General features: G+C 42.4%; 1 protein-coding gene across 1 annotated transcript in view; it reads left to right on the forward strand.

Annotated features, from left to right (window-relative positions):
• slc4a5a (solute carrier family 4 member 5a) overlaps positions 1-25,167 on the forward strand; it is a 47,963-nt gene that overhangs the window by 19,145 nt on the left and 3,651 nt on the right. Inside the window, exons 8-20 of the mRNA XM_056292004.1 lie at positions 748-905; positions 1,056-1,143; positions 2,846-3,000; positions 14,129-14,257; positions 15,187-15,361; positions 16,199-16,332; positions 19,396-19,667; positions 20,213-20,247; positions 20,564-20,755; positions 22,127-22,240; positions 22,620-22,781; positions 24,420-24,598; positions 25,061-25,133. Of these exons, the coding sequence (XP_056147979.1) occupies positions 748-905; positions 1,056-1,143; positions 2,846-3,000; positions 14,129-14,257; positions 15,187-15,361; positions 16,199-16,332; positions 19,396-19,667; positions 20,213-20,247; positions 20,564-20,755; positions 22,127-22,240; positions 22,620-22,781; positions 24,420-24,598; positions 25,061-25,133 (1,866 nt within the window). The remainder of the gene's footprint in view (positions 1-747; positions 906-1,055; positions 1,144-2,845; positions 3,001-14,128; positions 14,258-15,186; positions 15,362-16,198; positions 16,333-19,395; positions 19,668-20,212; positions 20,248-20,563; positions 20,756-22,126; positions 22,241-22,619; positions 22,782-24,419; positions 24,599-25,060; positions 25,134-25,167) is intronic.

Here is a 25,167-nt window from a genome sequence, read left to right on the forward strand (position 1 = left end):
ACTAGGAAGAATGAGTGCTGCTTGACCAGTTCCTGGTAAGGCAGCCCACCCGATATTCACATCGATTGAATTTACATGCCTACACTAGGTCACATGTGACAAAGCCCCAGTGACAGTTTTTAGCTCTGTGTGTGTGTGTGTGTGTGTGTGTGTGTGTGTGTGTGTGTGTGTGTGTGTGTGTGTGTGTGTGTGTGTGTGTGTGTGCGCGCGCGCACGCGCGCCACTTTGTCGGGGTCAATATTGAGCTGCCTTTTAGAGTACATAGTTCTTGTTGTCCCATCCCCGTGCTTAGCCCTCACATGTAGCACCAGATTTGGGCAGCGGTTGTTGGCAGAAACAGGCTGATATCGAGTGCCGTTTGTGCTCCGTTGCATGCGATCAGACAGGTTAGCCACAGGTCTATCTGCTCCACCTCACTTACAGCAGTCTCAGCTTACATTTATTTGTCTCTGTCTCTCTGAACAATTAAAAGTTTAACATTCAGGGAGCAGCTCAGGATTATGGTCTGTCATGGAAGAGCAGGCAGTGAACGTAATGATGTCCACCTAGACCTAACCTCTAAATCTGGAGAGACTGACACAAAGACTTAAATAACGGTCACATAACTCTTGAGTGATAATTGTGTTTTTTTTTTTGTTTTTTTTTTCTTGCCATCAGCTCATGACCATTTATGCAGTTGGGAATGCTGTAATCGATGCAAATGCGATATGATGTATCTCTGCTGTTTCCCCCTTCACCTCCTTGTAGCTTAAGAATAAATTCATGAAAAAGATACCAAGAGATGCAGAGGCATCCAATGTGCTGGTGGGCGAAGTGGACTTTCTCAGTAAACCCTTTGTAGCTTTTGTCCGGCTGGCCCAAGCCACAACACTGGGAGGCCTGACTGAGGTCCCAGTTCCCACCAGGTAATGACAGCCTGTGTCTGCCTGCCTGCCTGTCTGTCTGTCTGCCTGCCTGCCTTTCTGTCTTGTCTGTTTTTTGTTTGTTTGGGTTTTTTTGATTGACACACATCTCATCTAAACACATACCTGCCATTCATCTTGTCCACTGCACAGATTCCTCTTTGTTCTCCTGGGTCCCCAAGGAAAAGCCAAGTCATACAATGAGATCGGCAGAGCCATAGCAACCTTAATGGTGGATGATGTAAGTGTCTAAACATGGGAAACGTCAACTCCAAAATGTATCTGTCACAATACATAGTTATACTAGTACAACTACTACTACTTTCGGCTGCTCCCGTTAGGGGTCGCCACAGCAGATCATCCGTTTCCATTTCTTCCTGTCTTCTGCGTCTTCCTCTGTCACACCAGCCACCTGCATGTCTTCCCTCACCACATCCATAAACCTCCTCTTTGGCCTTCCTCTTCTCCTCTTCCCTGGCAGCTCCATATTCAGCATCCTTCTCCCAATATACTCAGCATCTCTCCTCCACACATGTCCAAGCCATCTCAATCTTGCCTCTCTTGCTTTGTCTCCAAACCGTCCAACCTGAGCGGTCCCTCTAATATAATCGCTCCTAATCCTGTCCTTCTTCGTTACTCCCGGTGAAAATCTTAGCATCTTCAACTCTGCCACCTCCAGCTCCGCCTCCTGTCTTTTCGTCAGTGCCACTGTCTCCAAACCATATAACATAGCTGGTCTCACAACCATCTTGTAAACTTTCCCTTTAACTCTTGCTGATACCCTTCTGTCGCAAATCACTCCTGACACACTTCTCCACCCACTCCAACCTGCCTGCACTCTCTTTTTCACCTCTCTACTGCACTCCCCGTTACTTTGGACAGTTGACCCCAAGTATTTAAACTCAAAGTTATACTAGTACAACACTGCAGTGAAATGCTAGGTGGCATTCTGCAATGACCGTGCAAGGCATAGTAAAGCAAGAGAAGATCTAAGAATTAGGGAGTCTAAGCAATAGTATAAACCAAAAGGATACCAAGAAATAATGCAATCTTAATCCAAAAAAAAGTCCAAAATAGTTAAAGTTATACTGCAAATAGTATATCTATATACAATGTGCAGTGTGTATACCCATATGCATCGCATGTAAATAAATATCATTATATATGCTCTATACCGAAGTATAGAGCATATGTGGACTAGAATGTAATGGTATGCAAGGTCAATGTCAATATCGAAGCAATGCTTTGATATTGACATTGACATGTCAACAAGCCTGTGCCTAAGCCTGCTATCCAGCGGGGCTTGGTTTATTAGATTTTGAAACGATGCTGATTGGTAGGCGTTGGAGCATGGATCTGCACTTGGCACAAGAGTCATTGTACAATATCATGCTCTTTTATCCATGGGCTGTAGGAGCCTGCTGATTTATGAAGTAAGAAATGTTTCATTCTGTAAGAATTTTGAAATGTTTTTGCTTTGGGTTTTTTTTTAAATGGCATACATTCCCATATAACCCAATACTTGAGGACTTGTATTTAAGTGAGATAACAAAAATATTTCCAAGTCAATGGGATTTTCTTTATCTACACTTTGCCTGCATGCACTTGACTCTCAATGTTTAATGTTGATTGACTGCTGGGTATGAATGTAGTCTAACCAGGATCAAGGTTTCAGTGTACACAGGATTTATATTGACCAGGGTTTCAGATGCTATCAAAGGAAATTACAAAAAGGAGCAGACCACCAGATATTTTACAAACTGTTCATCCCTGTCTCGATATGATCTTATTAAAATGACAAAATGACAATCCTTCTTTTCAGTTTACCCCTCTTTTTCTTTCTCACTCACAAATTCTCTCTCTCTCTCTCTCTCTCTCTCTCTCTCTCTCTCTCTCTCTCTCTCTCTCTCTCCATCCCCCCTCCCACTTCCTATTCTCTCCAGCTCTTCAGTGATGTGGCTTACAAAGCCAGGGATCGGGAGGACCTCATAGCAGGGATAGATGAGTTTCTGGATGAGGTGATTGTGCTCCCACCAGGGGAATGGGATCCCAAAATCCGCATTGAGCCACCCAAGAAAGTCCCATCTGCTGACAAAAGGTTAGACCTCAAGTCAAGTCAAGTCCATTTTATTTGTATAGCCCAATATCACAAATTACAAATTTGCCTCAGGGGGTTTTACAGCAACACAACATCCTGTCCTTAGACCCTCACATGGGATAAGGAACAACTCCCTAAAAAAAACCTTTAACAGGGAGAAAAAATAGGAAGAAACCTCAGGGGGAGCAACAGAGGAGGGATCTCTCTCCGACACGGACAGATGTGCAATGGATGTTGTATGTACAGAATAAAACACAATTTACAGAATACAACACTGAAACAGGATGACAGAATTATATGGATTTATAAGATATGTACATAATGTAATGAGGAGGATGCCAAGCAGTGTCCAGGTGGCGACCACCGTCACCATGGAGACCTGGGAAGAGGACAGACTATGCATGCACACGGGAGACTCACGTCACACCATTCACATACACAGTAAAAGAGACACGAAAACACATTAGTTACACATTGGGGAGAGAGAAGGATATAACATTGAACCAGTATAACAAAATTATATGGATTTATAAGATGCATAAATAATGTGATGTGGAGGATGCCAAGCAGTTTTCCAGATGTTGACCCTCTGCACCATGGAGACCTGGGAGGAGGACAGACTACACATGCACATGGGAGACTCACATCACACCATTCACATACATGGGAGAAGAGACAGGAAAAGACATTGGGCCTCATTCATCAATCATTTGTACGTACAAATGTGTTCTTACACACCCATGGAATTTTTTAGCTCTCAAGACTGACAACAGAAGCACATTTGCCAACCTCTACACATTCTGTGTAGTCACTCCGCATTTTGAGACCAAAATACGCGACTACGAGTTGATAGTCCAAAATACGCAAAAGAGCTTCCTTTAAAATAAATACTTGGCCGCTCTGATGGCCAAGCGGAATAAACCGCTGTAGTGTATTTGAATAAGAAGTGCACTACTCAGTGTGACTGCTAGGCGGCACTCTAACTTTGCTGTTGTGTTACTGTGTTTGTATCGAGATCACAGAATAAAACGTTGTTGACTGACTAGACATGGCTTCCACCACATCATATATTACATGGTGTCAGAATAAAACTTGAAGAAACCATAGAAAGGGAGAAAATGGAGCGGATGAAACCTCCGACCTCATTAAGTCTAGAAGGAAATCTAGCGGGAAATTGGAGAGTCTGGATCCAGAGATTCGAACTGTTCCTTGTCGCCAGCGGAATTGACGAAAAGTCCGATGCAGTGAAAAGAGCCACGTTCCTACATGTGGCCGGAGACGAAGCAATTAAGGTATATAACACGCTTGACTTCGATGTAGACGTAGATGACTATGATAGATTGAAAGAGCTATTCCGCCAACATTGTGAGCCAAGGAAAAATGTGACATATTTGAGGCACCTGTTCTTCACTCGAGTGCAAGGAAAATCAGAATCTGTTGATGCATATGTGACTGATTTAAAGAATAAAGCGAAAGACTGCCAGTTTGAGTACCTTACCGACTCACTGACACGAGATAGAACCGTGTGTGGAATCACGGATGACCAAGTGAGAGGACGACTACTGAGAGAACCGGACCTCACGCTAAACAAAGCAATAGACATTTGCAGAGCCAGTGAGTTGAGTCGGAGTCAGCTTAAAAGTCTATATGAGGCGGTTGAAATTCCTGTTAATAAAGTCACCAAGCAAAAACAACGTGACAAACAGAAAGACTGGTGCCACAGCACAAAGATGAGAAATCAAGGAAACTGCACAAGATGCGGCTACAGGCATGAGCCAAATAAGTGTCCTGCCTATGGACAAGTGTGCAAAGCCTGCCACGGGAAAAATCATTATGCAAAAATGTGCAACTCCCGCAAGCACACAAACAACCATAAGGTGCAGCATATAAACAAGGCAGAGGCAGATGATCAACAATTCTTTATTGGCTCAATCCAAGCAGAAAAACAAGACCACTCAGTCTCACAAATCAATGCGGTGGATGCAAAGAAAGAAAAATGGCATGAAGATCTGATTGTCCACAAGAAAGTTTTGAAAGTCAGGCTGGATACTGGAGCTGATTGCAACGTCATTTCCATGAAAGACCTCAGAAAACTGAGATTGGATAAAAAGGTGAGCGAATCTCACTCCAAGCTTGTTGCTTATGCAGGCCACCACATTCCAGCTAAAGGCAAAATCATGTTGACGTGTCAGTACAAAGATAAAAAATATGATGTGGAGTTTGAGCTCATAAAGAACAATGCACCTGCAATTCTAGGAGAGTCATGTGAAAAAATGGGGCTTGTCAAAAGACTGCATGCGCTTAAAACAGAGTGACATTCTAAGTGAATATGAGGATTTACTCACTGGATTAGGCTGCATACCGGGAGTATACCACATTGAGACAAATCCAGATGTCACTCCAGTAGTTCATGCTCCCAGGAAAGTGCCTGTCGCCCTAAAAGACAAAATTGAAACAGAGCTGAAAAGAATGAAAAACTTGGGTGTGATAACCAAACAGACAGAGCCTACAGATTGGGTGAATAGTATGGTGACTGTAACAAAACCTAACAAAGTTCGGATCTGCATCAACCCACAGGACCCGAATACAGCCATCAAAAGAGAACATTATCTGCTGCGCACAATAGAAGAAGTGGTAGCTGAAATGCCAAATGCCAGATTCTTTTCAGTTTTAGATGCTAACCACGGATTTTGGCAAATCCAACTGGACGAAGAAAGCTCTCACCTGTGTACATTCAACACAGTACACACCATTTGGGAGATACAGGTTTACTTCCATTTGGTATATCATCAGCACCTGAAGTGTTCCAGAGGTGCATAGCCAGACATCTAGAAGGGTTAGAGGGTGTAGTCAATGTCATGGATGACATCCTGGTCTGGGGAGAGAGCATAGAGCAGCATGATCGTCGTTTGAGAAAACTGCTGGACCGCCTGAGAAGCATCAATCTGAAACTGAACAAAAGTAGGTGTAAGATAGGGATGACAGAAATCGGTTACATTGGTCATGTGCTCAGTGAGAAAGGACTCAAGCCTGATCCTGAAAAGGTCAGAGCCATACAAAACATGCCTGCACCAGAGGACAAAGCCGCCCTCCAGAGGTTCACAAGGTTACTGCAATACCTCTCTAAATTCATCCCCAACTTCTCAGACTTGAGTGCTCCTCTGAGGAAGTTGGAAGGAAATGTGGAATGGCATTGGGGGTCAGAGCAACAACAGAGTTTTGACAAACTAAAAGCTCTCATCAGCCAAGCACCAGTACTCAAGTACTATGATGTTAGCCAGCCAGTTACCTTATCTGTTGATGCAAGCTCTGAGGGTCTGGGAGTAGTGCTACTTCAAGATGGACAGCCTGTAGCATATGGCTCCAGGGCATTAACTGACTGTCAAAAACGTTATGCACAAATCGAAAAAGAATTGCTTGCAATTGTGTTCGGCTGTGAAAAATTCCATCAGTATCTATATGGAAGACATGTCCATGTAGAAAGTGATCACAAGCCACTGGAAGCGATATTCAAAAAATCACTTCTCAGCGCGCCAGCCAGACTACAAAGAATGCTCATGAGACTACAAAAATACAGTCTTGAGGTCAAGTACAAGCCAGGCAAGGAGATGCATATTGCTGATGCTCTAAGCAGAGTATTTCTAAAAGAGCACCATGAGAAACTCCTTGATGAAGAGCTGGAAGTCAACTGTAAATCACCAACTCCCAGTATCAGAGGAAAAGTTGCAGGAGTTCAAAGAAGCAACAAAAGAGGATGCTGAGTTGATACTGGTTGCAAATGCAATTCAGAGAGGCTGGCCAGATAAACAGAGACAACTTCCAGACAAAATCAAACAGTATTGGACATTTAGGGAAGAGCTGTCATATGTAGATGGACTCATATTCAAGAACTCAAGGTTCATAGTACCACACACATTGAGAAGTGAAATGCTCAGGAAAATCCACAAGTCACACATGGGCATGGTTAAGTGCAAGGGGCGAGCCCGTGATGTACTGTACTGGCCGGACATGGCCAAACAGATAGAAGAAGTCGTGGATCGGTGTGCTGTATGTAACACACACAAGAACAATAATCCCAGAGAGCCACTTATGTCACATCCAGTGCCTGAGAGAGCATGGGCAAAGATAGGTGTGGATTTGTTTTACTTCCATGATGTAGAGTACTTACTGTGTGTGGATTACTTTTCAAAGTTTCCTGAGATCATCAAACTGAATGGAACCACAAGCAAACACATCATCATTGGGTTGAAGTCTACATTTGCAAGGCATGATGTGCCAGATGAGTTATTCTCCGACAACGGCAGACAGCTAGTGAGCCAAGAGATGGTGGGCTTCAGTGCAGAGTGGGGTTTCAAACACACCACCTCAAGTCCCAACTTCCCGCAGTCAAATGGGCAAGTTGAGAGGGCAGTTCAGACAATAAAAAACCTTCTGAGAAAAGCACAGGACAGTGCTGGTGACCCGTACCTAGCACTGCTTGAATACAGGAACACGTCACTGAGTGGGGTTGGCCTCTCACCTGCTCAGATGCTCATGGGAAGAAAGCTCAAATCAAAGTTACCTGTGACAAAGATATTGTTGCAGGCAGCTGTCTATAAAGATGCCAGGAATAACCTCGTGTATAGACAACAAAGACAGAAACAATAATTTGACCAAGGAACCAGGACACTGTCTGACCTCCAAGATGGTGAAAATGTGAGGATTAGACGAGGCAACAAGTGGTTACCAGCCACTGTGGTACAGAAACACATACAGCCGAGATCATACATTGTCAAAACCACAAGTTGAGAAATGTACAGGAGAAATCGCAGACACCTGCTCAAAACAAGAGAGACTTCATTCCCAGGGACACCTGATGACATCACACCAGAGCACTCATATCATGTGGAGCAAGACACTCTGCCAAGTGCTGATCTACCCAGCCCTACTCCAGACTGTTCCACTGTACCGCATAGTCCAAGAGTAGTGACTGACAATACTGTATCCACAAACAGTCCTGTGAGAACAACACGCTGTGGAAGGCCTGTTAGAGTGCCAAGGCGTTATCTGGACTGAAAGAAAAAAAATGAAACGAGTATGATGTAAATGTTATGGGTGAAGCTGTTGTGCACTAATTGCGATCTTTTCAAATTCAGTCACAAGATTAAGGTATTGATGTTTTGTTGAAATTGAAATTTATATTGTTATGTTTAAGTCAATTGTTTTTCTGATAGCGTCAAAGAAATATGCAGACTTAATAAGGAATCTGATCTGTGATATTAGATGGCAGTTTTGGTTGGTAAATTAAGTCTCATCAGGACTGTATTATGTTATTTACAGTGCCTTTTGTTTAAACCTGGTTTAATGCAAGCTATCACTTGTTTTCATAACAGTCATGCCCATATTACACATAGAAAGTGTTATTAGAAAAAAAACTTGAGAAAGGGAGATGCAGTGTATTTGAATAAGCAGTGCATTACTCAGTGTGACTGCTGGGCGGCACTGTAATTTTCCTGTTGTGTTACTGTGTTTGTATCGAGATCACAGAATAAAACGTTGTTGACTGACTAGACATGTCTTCCACCACATCATATATTACAACCGACGTTCTTGCTATCCGCTCGTTTTGTGGCTGGGAGGTTCGTATCCCAGACTCGCTGTAACCGGTCACGGCCAGAGCGTCCACGGGGTAAGGCCACCCTTACACGAGGGATAGTGGGTATAGATCGGTGTAGTGTTCGGGGGCTCGTCGTTCTCTAGCAACCCCTCTGGCCCATCCGGGCTCCTGCAGCCAAGCAACCAAAAGCATTCTCCCTACGTATCCTTCGCGGCCTGAAGGTAATGCATCCATGCGAGGCTTCAGCTTGTAAAATAGCGAGAGCAGCCGACACGAGTTTGAAGGAAGGTGGTGTTACGACTATCTCCTTCCTGTGGAAACGTGAGCCAGGGGGGTTATTCGACAAGAGTTCCGGCCATATGCCAAATAGTTTAATACGCCCATTTCACGCCGCGGCCATCTTGAATTTTAAAAAACCAAGTGGCGGGAACTTAGCCACGCCCCCTTCTTACTCAGTCGGAAATCAATGCAGCCGGGGCCTGCAGCAAACATGGTTTGGACTGCTAACCTCGAGCACCTACCGTCATTTACCACAATATGAAAACTAAGCTGGATCTTTTCTTTTTCGAGTACTTTCTGCCTCTCATGTGCCAGTGAGGAGAGACACACACACAGGGCTGTATTCAAAGAAGCTGTTTAATCACAATAAAATAAAAAATAAGATTTATTTCATTTTTATACTGTACATTCAATATTCATACATTAGATTGTCCCATCTACAATATTTTCATTCTTTGTCCTTTGACTTTAACAAAACTGTTGGTTCATTTTAAACTAAAATATGTTCGGTCAACTGTCATTCTGTTGTAGCAATAAACTGGAACTCGCTACCAACTCAAATCATCAATTGTTTACTAAACTAAGATAGTGATTGCTCATCTCAAGGTGTGGGCTAAAAAATGGGACTGTACTGAAATGAAGTTAAATATATTTCAATCTATCTAAGGTTTGTGTGCACTATTTTCTTGTCAGCTGAATTTAACAAAGGTTTAAATCAGTGATCCCTGAAAATTTGTTAGGAGAGCACACACAGTCCACAGTTGGTTGACTGTTCCACTTAGTGAAAGGGGTATGACTCCATCAAAAATGTGGTACTCCTTTATGCGTCTTATTGACCGTTCGACGTGTATTCTCAAGCCAGCAATACTCTGTGTGTCTGTGAGCTCATCACAGCTAAACTGTCCACTTGGGCCTAAAAATGCAGGGATGACAAGTTTTACATCTATTTCATCGAGCAGGTCTTTGATAAGGAAGCCCTTATCGGCCATGACCTCATCACCTGACTCTAAGAGGTCCAGAACACCTGACCTCTTAGTTATCTCCTTATCAGAAATACATCCTGTGTATAGATTACTTACCAGGCTTACTGACCCTGAGGGAGTGATCCCAATTAGGGATTTCAGTGTAATGTTACTTTTATAATGGGAGTATGTCATGGTGTTCAAAACCTTCCAACTACCTGTCTCGATGCGGATCTCTGTGCAGTCTAGTATCAAGACTGTAAAGCTAGGAAGACTGCTTTGAGGGTGTGGTAATCCTTAAAACTAGTGTAAAACCTGATCAGATTGGGCGCACACTGGAAGCGTTCTAGACCAAAACGCTCACTTTTCAGCTTTTTATTTTCGTCCTTCAGGAAAGCGATGCGTTTCTGTACTGCGTCAAGCTGGTCTTCCACAGAAAGCGGCTTCACATCGTAGTCATGATCAGGTAGAGTCGCCCAAACCTCACTGGACACATGAGGATATGTCATACATGTGGGAAGCAATATAAATCCACACATTTTCCTGCTATCAAGATGATGTGTCAGAACAGAGCTATCCACTATTGAAAGATTAGTGAATATATATATATATATATACACAGTACTGCTTGAAAGTCTGTGAACCCTCCAGACATGGTCACTGTTTTTGTAAAAAACATTAAAATAAGCTTATTACACATACATCCAAATCCCAATTTGTAAAGCACACCTTCCAAATAATGGACACACACACAAAGAGAGATATATTTTCATTATTTAATTCAACAAAGGTGGTTTATTTCACAAAAACTGAAAATTTAACATGTGCAAAAGTATGTGAACCCTTGTATTAGTAGCTTGTGGCTCCTCCTTTTGAGGCCATTACTTTAACCAAACATCTTCTGTAACCACTAACCAGTCTCTCGCATCTGCTTATGGGGATTTTTGCCCACTCCTCCTTGCAGAACTCAGCCAGTTGAGAGAGGTTGGAGGGACATCTGGTATGTACCAACTTCTTCAGGTCTCGCCACAACATTCCAATTGGATTAAGGTCCGGACTTTGACTGGGCCAATCCAGAGTACGAATCCTCTTTCTCTGAAGCCATTCCTTTGTAGTTTTGCTGGAATGCTTTGGGTCATTGTCTTGTTGCATAATCCATTTTCGTCCCAGCTTCAACTCCCTGACTGATGGCTGGAGATTCTGGTCAAGAATTTGTTGATATGTCGGAGAATTCATGGTTCCTTGGATAATATGGAGTCGCCGAGGTCCAGAAGCAGAAAAGCAGCCCCAGACCTTCACATTTCCACCACCATGCTTCACTGTTGGGAGGAGGTTCTTTTCTTCATATGCAGTGTTGGCTTTTCTCCAAACTTGTTGGTTTTGATTATGACCAAATAATTCTATTTTGGACTCGTCTGCCCAGAGAATGGACTTCCAGAAGGCCTCTGGTTTGTCCAAGTGCTCTCTGGCAAAGTTGAAACGGGCAGCTTTGTTCTTTTTTGAGAGCAGACTGATGGGCTGTCACTACCCTCTTCTTCATGTCCTCGGATATCACCTTTGCTCTCGGCATTGTTGATTTGTATGGGACCACAGTGGTTTGGTTGGTTTCCTCTCTCTTTTAATTAGTGCAGGCCAAACCCTTTCCCAAGGATGTCTCATTTCATTGGTCTGCTTAAATGATTAATTAAGCACCCAAATGTGTTTCACCTAAGTCTGTTACCTGCTTGACTTAACCAATGAAGCTGGGGGTTCACTTACTTTTGCACATACCCTAATTCCATGTTTCATATAGTTTTGGGGCTACTTAAACAAGTCCCACTAAACAAGTAGATGCAATTGATAAACATATATCTGACATTTCATATATAAAAACTGGTGATGATAAAATAAGAAAATCATGGTAAAACAACAGAAACATCTAAACTGCTCAAGGGGTTCACATACTTTCAAGCAGCACTGTATATATATATATATATATATATATATATATTATACAATGCAGTAATCTACATGTTTGAAAAATTGTATTGTACTGATAGTAACAACTCACCTATCTCCCTCATGTTCCTCTTCATGTTCCTCTTCATCTTCTTCCGCTATCAAGTCACCAATGCGACTACAAAAAGGAGGAAACATTTTTCAGCGTCAAACTTCTGTCTCCCTTCTAATGTTTTAGTCACAGTGAAACTGGTCACCCAAATATTATTTAACTGGCTGTACATGGTGCAACCTCTGCAGCTCAATGCATACAGTAACGTTAAATGTACATGCAACATCTGCAGCTCAATGCATACAGTAGGCCTACATGTACATAATGTCTGTTGCAATAATAGCAGGAGGAGTAAACATTTAGCTATATGGCATCTTAATGTGTCAGTTGAATTTAGGATGGTACACAGCAGTACGACATGTTGCTTCCGGCAGTGTTTTCAATGAAGTAAGAAGGGCGTGGCTAAGTTCCCACCGCTTGTTTTTTTTTTAAATCCAAGATGGCCGCGGTGTGAAATGGGCGTATTGGGTGGGATAAGGGTGGAAACTAGAAATAAATTAATTTAAAAAAATGCTTGAGTGATTTTAGGCCTCCATAAAACTTTTTAGTTCATTTTGGGCTTCAAACTGATTTTTTTTTTTTACCCAATGCAAGTCTACTAACATAGTAAACATGTTAGTGAATCCCAATGTCTGGCGGTTTTTTTTTTTTTCAGTATTCAATAAATGTTTTTTCACAATGTACTAGTGTGATGTCTTTTTTTCAGCGTGTACTTGCGGCATGCACGCAAACACACACACACAAAAATTGTACGCGCACACACACAAAAAGGACTACTCATTTTTATTCTTTAGGGTTGGCAGGTCTGCAGAAGCAAAGCCTGGTGGTTATTTGTAATTCCTTCGCCCTAACACAAGCAATCACCCAGGCCTGTGAAGACATCAGCATTAGCCAGTTGATTTCTAAATTCAGGGGTTGCCCAGGTTCTACACTGGTCTGTGAGACCAACTTCAGGGCTAAAAAAAACCCATGGGTGTGTAAGACCATATTTGTACTTACGAACAATTGATGAATGAGGCCCATTGTTATTCACACAGGAGAGAGAGAGAACGATAAGGACATAATTCAGAGAGAGAGAGAGAAAAACGTGTGAGAGAGAACAGTTGCAATAATCTATACTCTACAAGTCTCATCTTCAAAGATGGGCATAATATATGAAAATTACTTTGTCTCAAAATCAAGAAGATAATCTTTTTTGGGGGGGGGGGGGGGATTTTTCCCCTTTTTCTCCCCAATTGTATCCGGTCAATTACCCCACTCTTCCGAGCCGTCCCGGTCACTGCTCCACCCCCTCTGCCGATCTGAGGAGGGCTGCAGACTACCACGTCTCCTCCGATACATGTGGAGTCACCAGCCGCTTCTTTTCACCGGACAGAGTGGCGTTTCGCCAGGAGGACGTAGCCTGTGGGAGGATCACGCTATTCCCCCTAGATTCCCCTCCCCCCGAACAGGAGCCCCGACCGACCAAAGGAGGTGCTAGTGCAGCGACAGGACACATACCCACATACGGCTTCCCACCTGCAGTCATGACCAATTATATCTGTCGGGACACCTTGGGGTAACACGGGGATTCGAACCGGCGAGCCCCGTGTTGGTATGCAATGGAATAGACCGCTATGCTACCTGTACGCCTTAAGAAGATAATCCTTGAAAAATGGGCCATCAGCAGATGGTTGACAAACATCCTTTGGGAGGTCATGTTCATGTAGCTGTGCTTGTACATCTGAAATGAATCCATCCTCATTCCATGATACATAAATACTCATCATGCTGCCAGATGTTTTGTTTAGGGACAGGATGGCGTCGATCTGGGAGAGCCGTCATTCTGTCATCAGACATTGTGTTTCTCTTGATCCTCACAATAAAACCTCACATACACACACACACACACTCACTTTACATTGCAAGCCAAGGTGACATCTTAGAGGGACAGTAGGTTACTTGGGGAAATAGTTTGAGTATATAACACTCTACATAAACATGTACAGAAGAATTTCAGCCACTAACAAACATTTCACAGGGACAAAATCTAGTACAAGTTTTTGCCAGTCATAAAGTCTGGTACATTAGAGGTCCATTTGAGTCAAATGGTTTTACATGCAGCAATAATGAGAATATTCAGCCACCTCTTGTTGTGCTTATTGATGAGACAAAAGTCCATTTGGATTCATTCGCCCTTAACCTAACACAAATGAAAATGTGCCACATCTGCCATTGTTTCTCCACGTCTGCTGTCTGCAGGAAGTCGGTGTTTTCTCTAAACGAGTTGGGGCAAATGAACGGCACAGTCGGTGGAGGTGGGGGCTTGGTGGAGGATGAGCAGATGCCCATGCCACATGAGCTGGGAGAGGAGCTGGCGTTTACAGGACGGTAGGCAGCCCAGACCTCTTTGCCGGCTGGGAGGAGGTTTGGATCCAACTCCCCCTGAATTTGGCAAAACAGGGTTAAGACTTTAATCTGATTTCGCCTCAGTTTGGCATCTACGGAGGAGATTTCGGTCCAAGCTCACCTTAACCACATCCGCTTGATTCCTGTAAACAAAAGTTTAGCTCTGCGTGTCATAGATCTGTCAAACTGATGAAGATGGTCAGTTCTGTCAAACTGACCATCTTCATCTTCGTCTGTGACTGATTAAAAACACACAGAACAACGGGAAACATGCCACCGGTGTAGTTTGATGCTAAAGGCAGAAGTAAGCAGCAAAAGTATTTTTAGCATATTACAAATGTATTCTCAATTTTAAACCTTATATTGATCATCAGTCACGTTTTGTAAAAAGTGTGAAAGCACTGAATTGTTTAAATGAATAACAAATGAGGGTGTCATTTTTGGATTATTTTTTTTATCTTAAACCAGTCAGTATTAATTCTACTGTTGTTGTTCAGAAATAAACAGACAACTAGTTCATAACTAGTTCATTAGTTGGTATATTAGTATTATTATTGTTAGATCAGTTTCTTGGCCGAGGTTGAAAACACAATAAATAAACTTCTAAACTCAAAACCACAAGGTGTCATTTACAATTAAACCACATATTGCACATGGCAGGGAGGTGTCAGCGATGTAATTTAAAAGGTGATTCATAAGAATGATTATAGACGAGACCTTGGCTCCATCCTAATTTCTTGGTGCTCCTTTAAATTATAGTAATTAAATCCTTACCCTAGCTTATTATGACGGGCTTTAGTTATTCCTCTCTCATACATTAGACAAATAGACAAGCAGAATGGACAAGGCATCATAACTTTCTGTGTGTGTGTGTGTGTGTGTATGTGTGTGTGTGTGTGTGTGTGCGATAGCTTCTGTGGTGGTTTGTTCCTTGATATTAAGCGGAAGCTGCCATGGCTGCCCAGTGATTTCTACGAGGGTTTCCATATCCAGTCCATCTCTGCAGTGCTCTTCATCTACCTGGGCTGCATCACCAATGCCATCACCTTCGGTGGCCTACTGGGGGACGCCACTGACAACTACCAGGTAGAAAGGAGCAGGAAATACCATTAAAAAAAAAGTCATACTTTATTTACTATTTACTGGACATGTAAAGCATACTCGCATATGCTTGCATGCACCAACACACCAAAGCGTTTGCAGCACATGTGCATGCTCCACCACACTCTCAGGACTCATTTGGGATAAGTGCTTTGGTTGGTGTTTACACACAACATGCTGTCAAGTTGAAATACAGCATACTGGCCCTTTTTCTAATGAATCCACAGACAGCGCTGTTTGTCAATACGATAACAAGCTCTATTGTAGCACTTGTTTGGAAGATGAAGATGTTCCTTTTTCCACCTCCTCCGCCTCCATATTATTTCTTGCTTTCCACATTTCCACTCCTCTCCTCTTGCACTTGTTATTTCCACTACTTCTATCATCTGTCTTTAATTCTCTGTGACCAATTTTCTACCTTCAATTTTCTTGCCTTCCCACTTGGTCTATCCATCCACTAAGCCACTTTCTCATTTCTTCCCTACATCACTCTCTCGCTACCCCCCCCTTCTCTATATGCCTCTTTCCCTCCGCTCTCTCCCTCTCTCAGGCGCTTGATCTCACTGCATCTCCATCCTGCCACCATATACTCTCATTTTTCCTTTCCACGCAACCCTGCTTTTTTCTTCTACTTTTCTCCACTACTTTATCAATTTCTACTGCATCTTCCCTTTTCTCCCCTCCTCTGTCCTTTTCTTCCATTCTCTCTCTCTCTCTCTCTCTCTCTCTCTCTCTCTCTCTCTCTCTCTCTCTCTCTCTCTCTCTCTCTCTCTCTCTCTCTGTTTTTTTAATCATCCCTCTCTCTATCCTTCCACTCCCAAGGGTGTAATGGAGAGTTTCCTGGGCACGGCTCTGGCAGGGACGGTATTCTGTTTGTTCAGCGGCCAGCCTCTCATCATCCTCAGCTCTACAGGACCCATCCTCATATTTGAGAAGCTCCTCTTTGAATTCAGCAAGTGAGCCTCTCCAGCCCTTTTTGCACTGACACACATCGGGTCTGGGGAGTACACACCGAATAGGAATGGCAAAAGATTGTGGATATTTTTTTTTAATGTTAGCCACAGCCAACTCGGCTGAGTAGTGCATGGTCTTCTTCTATAAATTGAAAATTCCCTAAATTTACAATGGTTGATGATTTTGTTAAATTCGCCAACTGAGCCCATTCATTTTACTGAGCACCTCTTGTGGCCATTTTCAGAGTGGTGTACCTTTCGTTCAGGCTAAAGTACCTTTGCTTTAAGTATGTAGTGTATACTGTATACTATTGGGGCATACTATTCAGTATGTAGAATGCATTATTCACTGTGCACTATGTACAATGCACTTGGCGGATTCACATCCAAATGGAAGCAACTCTTCATAACACTAGAAGAAGAACTTTGTCACCTTCAGCTTAGAAGAACCTTATTGCTTTTGCTTCATGTTTCGATTTAGCCTCAGCTCTTTATTGAGGCCAAGGGTGGCCTATGCGATGTTAAAAAAAATGTAATTTATCATGAACTAGTTAAAAATAGATTGAATTTGCTGACGCCTGCTGCTACGCCTCATGCTTCCTTATCTGTCATATTGCTTTGGAAAATGTTGCCCTGGCCAGTTGTGTTCATGTAAATCAGAATCAGAATATTTTATTCATCCCCGAGGAGAAATTGGGTTCTATTACAGACACTCACGTTCTAATAACTAAAAACTAACAAGATACAAGATGAGAAAAGAGAAACAGAAACAAATAAATAAATATAAAGATAAAATAGGAAATAGAAATAAGAACAAAATATATCAACAACCGTGGTGCATATAACACCCTATCTATACTGCACTACCACAGCACACAACAAGCAGCACAAACAAAACCCGACAGGGCCAGACCAATGACCATTAACTCAGAGTGTCTGACACTCTGAGTCTGAGGGAGGAGTTGTAAAGTTTGATGGCCACAGGCAGGAATGACCTCCTGTGGCGCTCTGTAGTGCATTTTGGCAGAATGAGTCTATTACTAAAAGTATTCCTGTGCCCAACCAGCACATCATGGAGTGGGTGGGAGACATTGTCCGTGATGGCACATAATTTCAACAGCATCCTCCTCTCAGAAACGATGCCAGAGAATCCAGTTCCACCCCCACGATGTCACCGGCCTTGTGGATCAGTTTATTGAGCCTGTTTGTATCCGCTACCCTCAACCTGCTGCCCTAACACACAACAGCGAACAGGAGAGCACTGGCCACCACAGACTCATACCACAACCTGAGCATTGTCTGGCTGATGTTGAAGGACCTAAGCCTCCTCAAAAAGTAGAGCTGGCTCTGTCCCTTCTTGTAGAAGGCATCAGTGTTCTTAGCCCAGTCCAGTTTATTATCTATATACACCCCCAGGGACTTGTAGTATTCCACAGTGTCCACACTGACCTCCTGGATGGACACAGGGGTCACTGGTGTAATTTCCCTCCTTAGATCAACAACCAGCTCCTTTGTCTTAGTCACATTGAGCTGCAGATTGTTCTGTAGCTCAACGTGAGCTGCAGAACAGAAAGAATGACAAAGGCGCAAAGAATTATGGGATGGATATGACAACTTAGTGACCATAAGCTCCATATTCTGTATTTTCCTCTGTGTAGTATGCATATCAACACCTTTCACGTAAGAAATTTGCATACTAACATTGTGCATACTAAAATGTGCATACTATCACTGTGTATACTGAACAAGTCAGGTGCAGCTTATGTGTATGCAGATTTTTACTCCAGCTCAAAACTGCACCAGCTGAGTTCAGTGATTAGTTCCACCCCTCGCTGAATGAAGAAACCAGAGAGGCTTTGCTGTAGTATGTGGTTGGGATGAAATCCTACATACACATGGCCCTCAGTGGCACTTTACCACCCCTTACTAAGGCCATTGTGCCTGCCAGCATCATCTTAACATCCTAACGTCTCCTTAAACATCTCCATATAAAACAAATCAATGTAACTGTATCACCAGAGAGTGTGTGCATGCAGGAGATAAGGAAGCATGGTAACATTAAGGGCTGAGCTTATGTATGCGTGTATGAATGTGGGGCAATGGACAGTGTTGTAGGGTTATGGTAAGGGGATGGGGGATGAGGCTGAACCCAGCGGGATATCAAACTGGATTTGGCTAAGAGTTAAATGTGTGTGTGTGTGTGTGTGTGTGTGTGTGTGTGTGTGTGTGTGTGTGTGTGTGTGTGTGTGTGTGTGTGTGTGTGTGTGTGTGTGTGTGTGTGTGGCACCTACACACTGTACCACTATATTACCAACAATAATTGTAGCATATGTGTCACCAAAACTACTATATAAGACAAAAAGTTTCCCATTAAGCTATGCCGATACTACATACTAACATTGGTACAACGTCTATGACATATGCAAATAGAGAATAGTGTATATTCATTATGTGAATTGGTGTGGTAGACAAACCAACTTTCATCGTGTTTTACGGTCACACCAGCCATGGTTTTGCACTCTTTAGAAGGAGGTTGCCTTACTTTAGATTAAATTTCTTCATGTGCTTTAAAAGCAGGGATACTGCAAGAAGATTGAATATTGCTATACACACTGAGTATTGTGACCATTTTCGGTTCATAATTTGAACTTCATAAGCATTCTGGTTTGTGAAACTGTGGAGAATGTAGCTTAAATTCTGGGGCGGCCCCGAGGGCTTACAGGAATAATGTTACAAACATACGCATGCTTATCAATACAAGTATTTACCTATAATTGCATGCCACTTGGTTCCGGGTGAAAAAGATACTTGAAAACAATTCTCGGCATTTGTCTTTATCTAATTTGAGTGTCAGTTCTGTTTTGTTTGTCGAGTCGGGACGATTCAGTTAAGTTTCAGACTGGAAGTAAAGCACAGTAAATGTAGACATAGAAAAATAGCCTTAATTCTCTGGCACTTATGGAACAGTACTTGAAGGCAAACCCTGGTACCCTTACCTGGTACTGCACGCAAGTTGAAAATTGGGAAATGTTTAAACTTCGTGTCTGTCTGGCCTCCTCCTCAAAGGAACAATGACATCGACTACATGGAGCTGCGTCTGTGGATTGGCATCCACTCCTGCTTGCAGTGTTTCCTCCTTGTGGCCACCGACGCCAGCTACATCATCAAGTACATGACACGCTTCACAGAGGAGGGCTTCTCCAGCCTCATCTCCTTCATCTTCATCTCGGATGCCATCAAAAAAATGGTTGGCTCCTTCAAGTACTACCCCATCAATACGGACTTCAAGCCCGACTATGTTACTGCCTACAAGTGCGAGTGCCTGGCCCCAGACCCAGGTGAGTTTACCCCTTGGCTGAGGAAGACAAAAAGGGGGAGATTTAAGGGGGATTTACCACCAAACAGTTAGCGGTTTCATTGGGGTGATGTTGTAGAGATACTTTTTTTTTTTAAGATTTGTTGTTTTAAGATGAAACTTGATGCAAATATAGGTCGGTTGCAGATTAGTTTTCCTCTGTTGCAAACTGTCAGTAAAATGCTCAGTTAATTTGTTAAATAAAAAAGAAAACGCTAATATAAAAAGAAAAATTATTACAAAATTACCCAAGACAATGAGTTCTGTAACTGATTTGTCCCGTTTGTTTTTGCCATGCACAAACAATTTGGCTGCTGTCTCTTGCGAGTGAGTACCGCTTATTTAGTATGCATGGACCTCAACTTGATTTCAGCTTAATCCAGCTGTAGAATACTCATCAACTGTGGTGTCTGTCTCTCTCCCGCCATCTGTTGTCTCGCTCTCCTTTTTCCTTTTTGCTATTTCCCTGACTCTCTCTGTCACGTCCCTGTTCATAAACAGTGGCTTCAATGATCTTCAATGGTTTAGTTCCATTGCCAGATAATAGCTCTAGTGTTTCTGGGGTAAGTAGTTGGTTTTCATCGAGTTTCCGTTTTGCACGTCTTTTGATTATGCAAGCAATTCGTTACAAGTTGCAACGAACGCTTAAATAAATCTTTACACTTTTACACTGAAGTGAGGTGCATGACAAATGTATTACTATTAAAAAAGAAAAGCATACAGCTAACCCAAGCCTTAATGGGAATGAATGCCATAACGCGGGTATGTCGTTCTCAAATTATAACCTTACTCTCCCTCTTTTGTTTTCTTTTCTTTTTTACCTCGACAAAATCTCTTTTTCTTCTCCTCACCCACCCTTTCCTCTGCCTCTCCTCCCAGTTAAATATGACAGCTCTGGACTGGAACCAGCTGAGCAAGAAGGAGTGTCTGAAGTACGGAGGTTCTCTCGTGGGCAAAACCTGCAAGTATGTTCCCGACCTGGCCCTCATGTCCTTCATCCTCTTCTTTGGCACTTACTCAATGACCGTCTCCCTCAAGAAGTTCAAGTTCAGCCGTTATTTCCCCACAAAGGTGAGGTGACCACTTGAGAACGGAGACTAAAACTGTACAGAAGTTACTGAGGGTGGAATCTTTTGTTAGAGAATCCAATGTAGGTTTTTTTTGTTTGTTTTTTGCTAGATTTTAACTACTGCTGCGCCTCATGGCCAGAAGTATGTGGACACCCGAACATTACACCCATATGTGCTTGGTGAACATCTCATTCCAAAACCATGGGCATTGATATGGAGTTGGTATAACAGCCTTATCCTATGGTGACTGCATGGCTCTGTGCTTGATTTTATGCATCTACCAGCAATCAATGTGGCTGAAATAGCCAAATCCAGTCATTAGAAGGGGTGTCCACATACTTTTGGCCATGTATTGTCTCTCTCTCGCTCTCTCTCTCTCTCTCTCTCTCTCTCTCTCTCTCTCTCTCTCTCTCTCATATATATATATCCATCCTGCATAAAATACAAGGGACACTATGGACTACTCCTATTTTGACATGTCCCTTGAGAAACAAGAAGCCATTGGGGTGGTTGGCAAAGTGAATGGATGTAATGTTAATTTATTAAATTGTGTTTTAAGCCATGCAAGGTTTACTGTCAAGCTAAGGAGGAATATAGCCCATTATGAAAAGAGGAAAGCTGAGGTGTGGAATATTTTTAGGAATATAATGGAAAGAGATGTTAATATGTTGTATGGTTGTGTTAGAGAAGAAGAGTTGTTGGTGGATTTGTAGAGGGGAGCCCTTTTGTTGTGATTGGGGAAGGAGGGAGGGTAATGTTGGATTTTGGTTAAACAGTATAGTATGTGTGGTATATGTATATTTTTTTGTTTGATTTGGTAGTGGGGGGGTACTGTAGGCTGGAAGCCATGCCAAGGCCTACAGGTTACCTCAGTATTTTCTGTTTTGTCGACCTGTGTTGTAATCTTTGATTGTGTAGAGTCCGATGGGTTTGTGAAATGTTTTATCCCCCTATTTGTTTGGTATATATGTGTGATGTATTTTGAATGTTTTTCTATAGAATAAAAAAAAAAACAAAGCGTTAACTATCCAACAAAGTTCAATATTAAATCAAACGGTTGTTGTTTGCATCACCACATGACAGAATTTGCTTGCCTGACACAATATGGTGCTTACATATCCAATATCTGATCTCTTATGTCTGACAAGAAATGGCCAGCCAAGTTGACAAGTCAGCCTACCCCCAGGCCCATCCGAACAAAAGGATCACGTTGGTTTCATTAAAGTCTGCCACAGCTTATCATCTTCAATGCATTTGAGATTTATTCTATGTTACCATGTCTGCTTCTGATCCAACAAAGGAAAATCTGTTTCTCATTTAAGTTTGACTTGTGTTACTTTTCTCTGTCTCTCCACTCTGTCTATCACACCAGCTGAGGAAACTCATCAGTGACTTTTCTATCTTCATGTCCATCATGACGTTTGTGGGGCTGGACATGTTGATTGGTCTCAAAACCCCAAAACTAATCGTCCCTACAGAATTTAAGGTACAGGAGTCTATGTATGTTAACTGGATGCTCCCCAATCCTGAATTTATGTTGACATGGTGAAAAAAACAACAACAATGTTTTGATTCCACTTTGAGAATAAGGTCAGCTCGCCATTTGTGGAAGCCTGCTTGTAGAGATGTTTGATAACTGAACTTGTAACACTTCTTACAGGAAAAGGTTCAGGGGCAATAAAATCTTACAGACTAGATTACCATCACCTACTAAAGCATGATATACTAAATCACAATCTAATAACTTGAATTTTGCTAATTCTGATTTTTTTTTTTTTTTTTAGAAAAGGTTACGGTTGTACACCTTGTTGGAATTTAATTATAAATGAGAATCAAGCAGCTTTCTGGTCTCTCTCTTTCGCTAGCCCACCCGGCCAGACCGCGGCTGGCTGGTAATGCCCTTTGGAAAGAACCCCTGGTGGATATATCTGGCCAGCTCTGTCCCTGCGCTCCTCGTCACCATCCTCATCTTCATGGACCAGCAGATCAGTGCTGTTATTGTCAACCGCAAGGAGAACAAACTTAAGGTTAGGTCTAAATAGATCTCCCTCATACCAGTATAGCTGCAAACAGGAACATCTTCGTGTTAATGGGTTTATGTTTAGCTGTCATGAGACAGTAAATGATATGAGTTATTTCTGATATGGATGGTGATATTGACACCTTCACTAAATGCTTATCAAATATACAGTGCAGGTACCTCCTACACAAACATGACTCTAATAAAGTCTGCCTGTATTACACTGGTCATTTTTCAAAGTCGCACCGAAATTGAAACACTAATATTTTCAAAGATCGCTAACTACTTTAATCATCATGTATCTTTTACTCTAAAACATGTGTGTATATATATATAGTATATATATATATATATGTGTGTGTGTGTGTGTGTGTGTATGTATGTACATAATCCAGACCAGATTGGATTATTTTGCTCCTTGTTTGTTGAGCACTTTTCCTACCGTTGAGTGTTTCATTTAACGAAGTTAAATGATGATTGCTTATGGCATGAAACAGGCTTGTACTGTCTCATAAAGAATTTGGTTGACTCACTGGATTATATATATATATATATATATATATATATATATATATATATATATAGACACAAAAAAATACAATTTAGTTTTCTTTGTTCTGTTTTTAAAAGAGCTGCCCCCCCCCCTTCAGCATCTCTCACCCAACCCCCCCCCCTTTTTCTCCCCAATTGTATCCGGCCAATTACCCCACTCTTCCGAGCCATTTCAATTGCTGCTCCACTCCCTCTGCCAATCCGGGGAGGGCTGCAGACTACCACATGCCTCCTCCGATACATGTGGAGTTGCCAGCCGCTTCTTTTCACCTGACAGTGAGGAGTTTCGCCAGGGGGATGTAGCGCATGGGAGGATCACACTATTCCCCCCAGTTCCTCCTCTCCCCCAAACAGGCGCCTCAACTGACCAGAGGAGGCACTAGTGCAGTGACCAGGACATATAACCACATCCAGCTTCCCACCCGCAGACATGGCCAATTGTGTTTGTAGGGATGCCCGACCAAGCCGGAGGTGACACGGGCATTTCAACCGCTGATCCCCGTGTTGTTAGGCAACGGAATAGACCACCACACCACCCGGACACCCCACCCAATCTATTTTTGACACTCATGATCATGTCATCAGAAACACTCATTTACATACAGCCAATTAGATCAAATTATCAAATGATGAAACCCCGCTCACCCATACTGCCATTCCTTGCTTGTACTTGTCACACAAAGGTCAGCTCATGAATATTAATGAAGACTAGATCGTTCCCTCACAGTTCTTGCTACCATTGAAAACAGCTATGAGTAAAGGTGTCAAAACAACAATGTTAGTCATTTACAATAAAAAAAAATGTAGCTGAATATTTTATAACACTGTGTTCAAGGTTTTCAGATATGAAAAGCTAAATTTGATTACTCACGTCAGTCCAACTATAACACACATTTGTGTTTCTTTTTAACATAACAGCGTCACACAGAATTTTGTTTCCTTTATGTAGTATTGTTACACATAATGTTGGTAACAGTGTTGAAATAGAAATCAGTGTTGTCTCACACCAGGCACACAGGTTGTTTTCAAAGTAACACATCTTTTTGCATTAGATGATGGTCAAGCTATATTGCTTTGCGTTTCTTCCCCACAGAAAGGCTGTGGCTACCACCTGGATCTGTTCTGGGTGGGCGTTCTGATGGCTGCCTGCTCCTTCATGGGCCTGCCCTGGTATGTGGCTGCCACCGTTATCTCTATCGCCCACATCGATTCTCTGAAGATGGAGAGTGAGTCCAGTGCACCTGGAGAGCAGCCCCAGTTCCTTGGGGTCAGGTCAGTTAAATAAAAAGATAAAAACCAACCTTTGTAAAACTGCCATCCCTCTTTTCCGTCCCCTTGGGGTTGACGGTGCGGTGGTATCTATTTTAATCAAGGAACATTAGTATGCATAAAGGAACATATCGATATTCAAATTCTCTCCATATTATAGATTTGCACATCAGAGACATGTTCTTTTCTGAGCCCTTCAATAGTTTTTAAATACACTTGGTGCATTAAAATCTAGAATATGCAGGCTTGTGGTTGTAGTTTAAAAGGTGATAGTGGTTTTTTTGAAGCCCCCCCTCCAACCGCCATCCACCACTCATCAGATGCCACCATCCTCGTTTTTTTTTTTTTTTTACAAATCGACTGCTGGGTATAAGATTAAATCAGGTTGCCCTTTGGACTTTGAAATGGCAAGGGTGTTGAAATGACGGGACTCTAATTGACTCTTCTTCGATGTTCAACGTTTAGAGAACAAAGACTAACAGGCATCCTGGTGTTCATTCTCACTGGAGTTTCCATTTTCCTCGCCCCTATACTTCAGGTAGGTACGCAGTAAAACAAAGCAACTGACAGCT

Source organism: Lampris incognitus, chromosome 1 (genome assembly GCF_029633865.1).
Source record: "Lampris incognitus isolate fLamInc1 chromosome 1, fLamInc1.hap2, whole genome shotgun sequence".
Taxonomy (NCBI): Eukaryota; Metazoa; Chordata; class Actinopteri; order Lampriformes; family Lampridae; genus Lampris; species Lampris incognitus.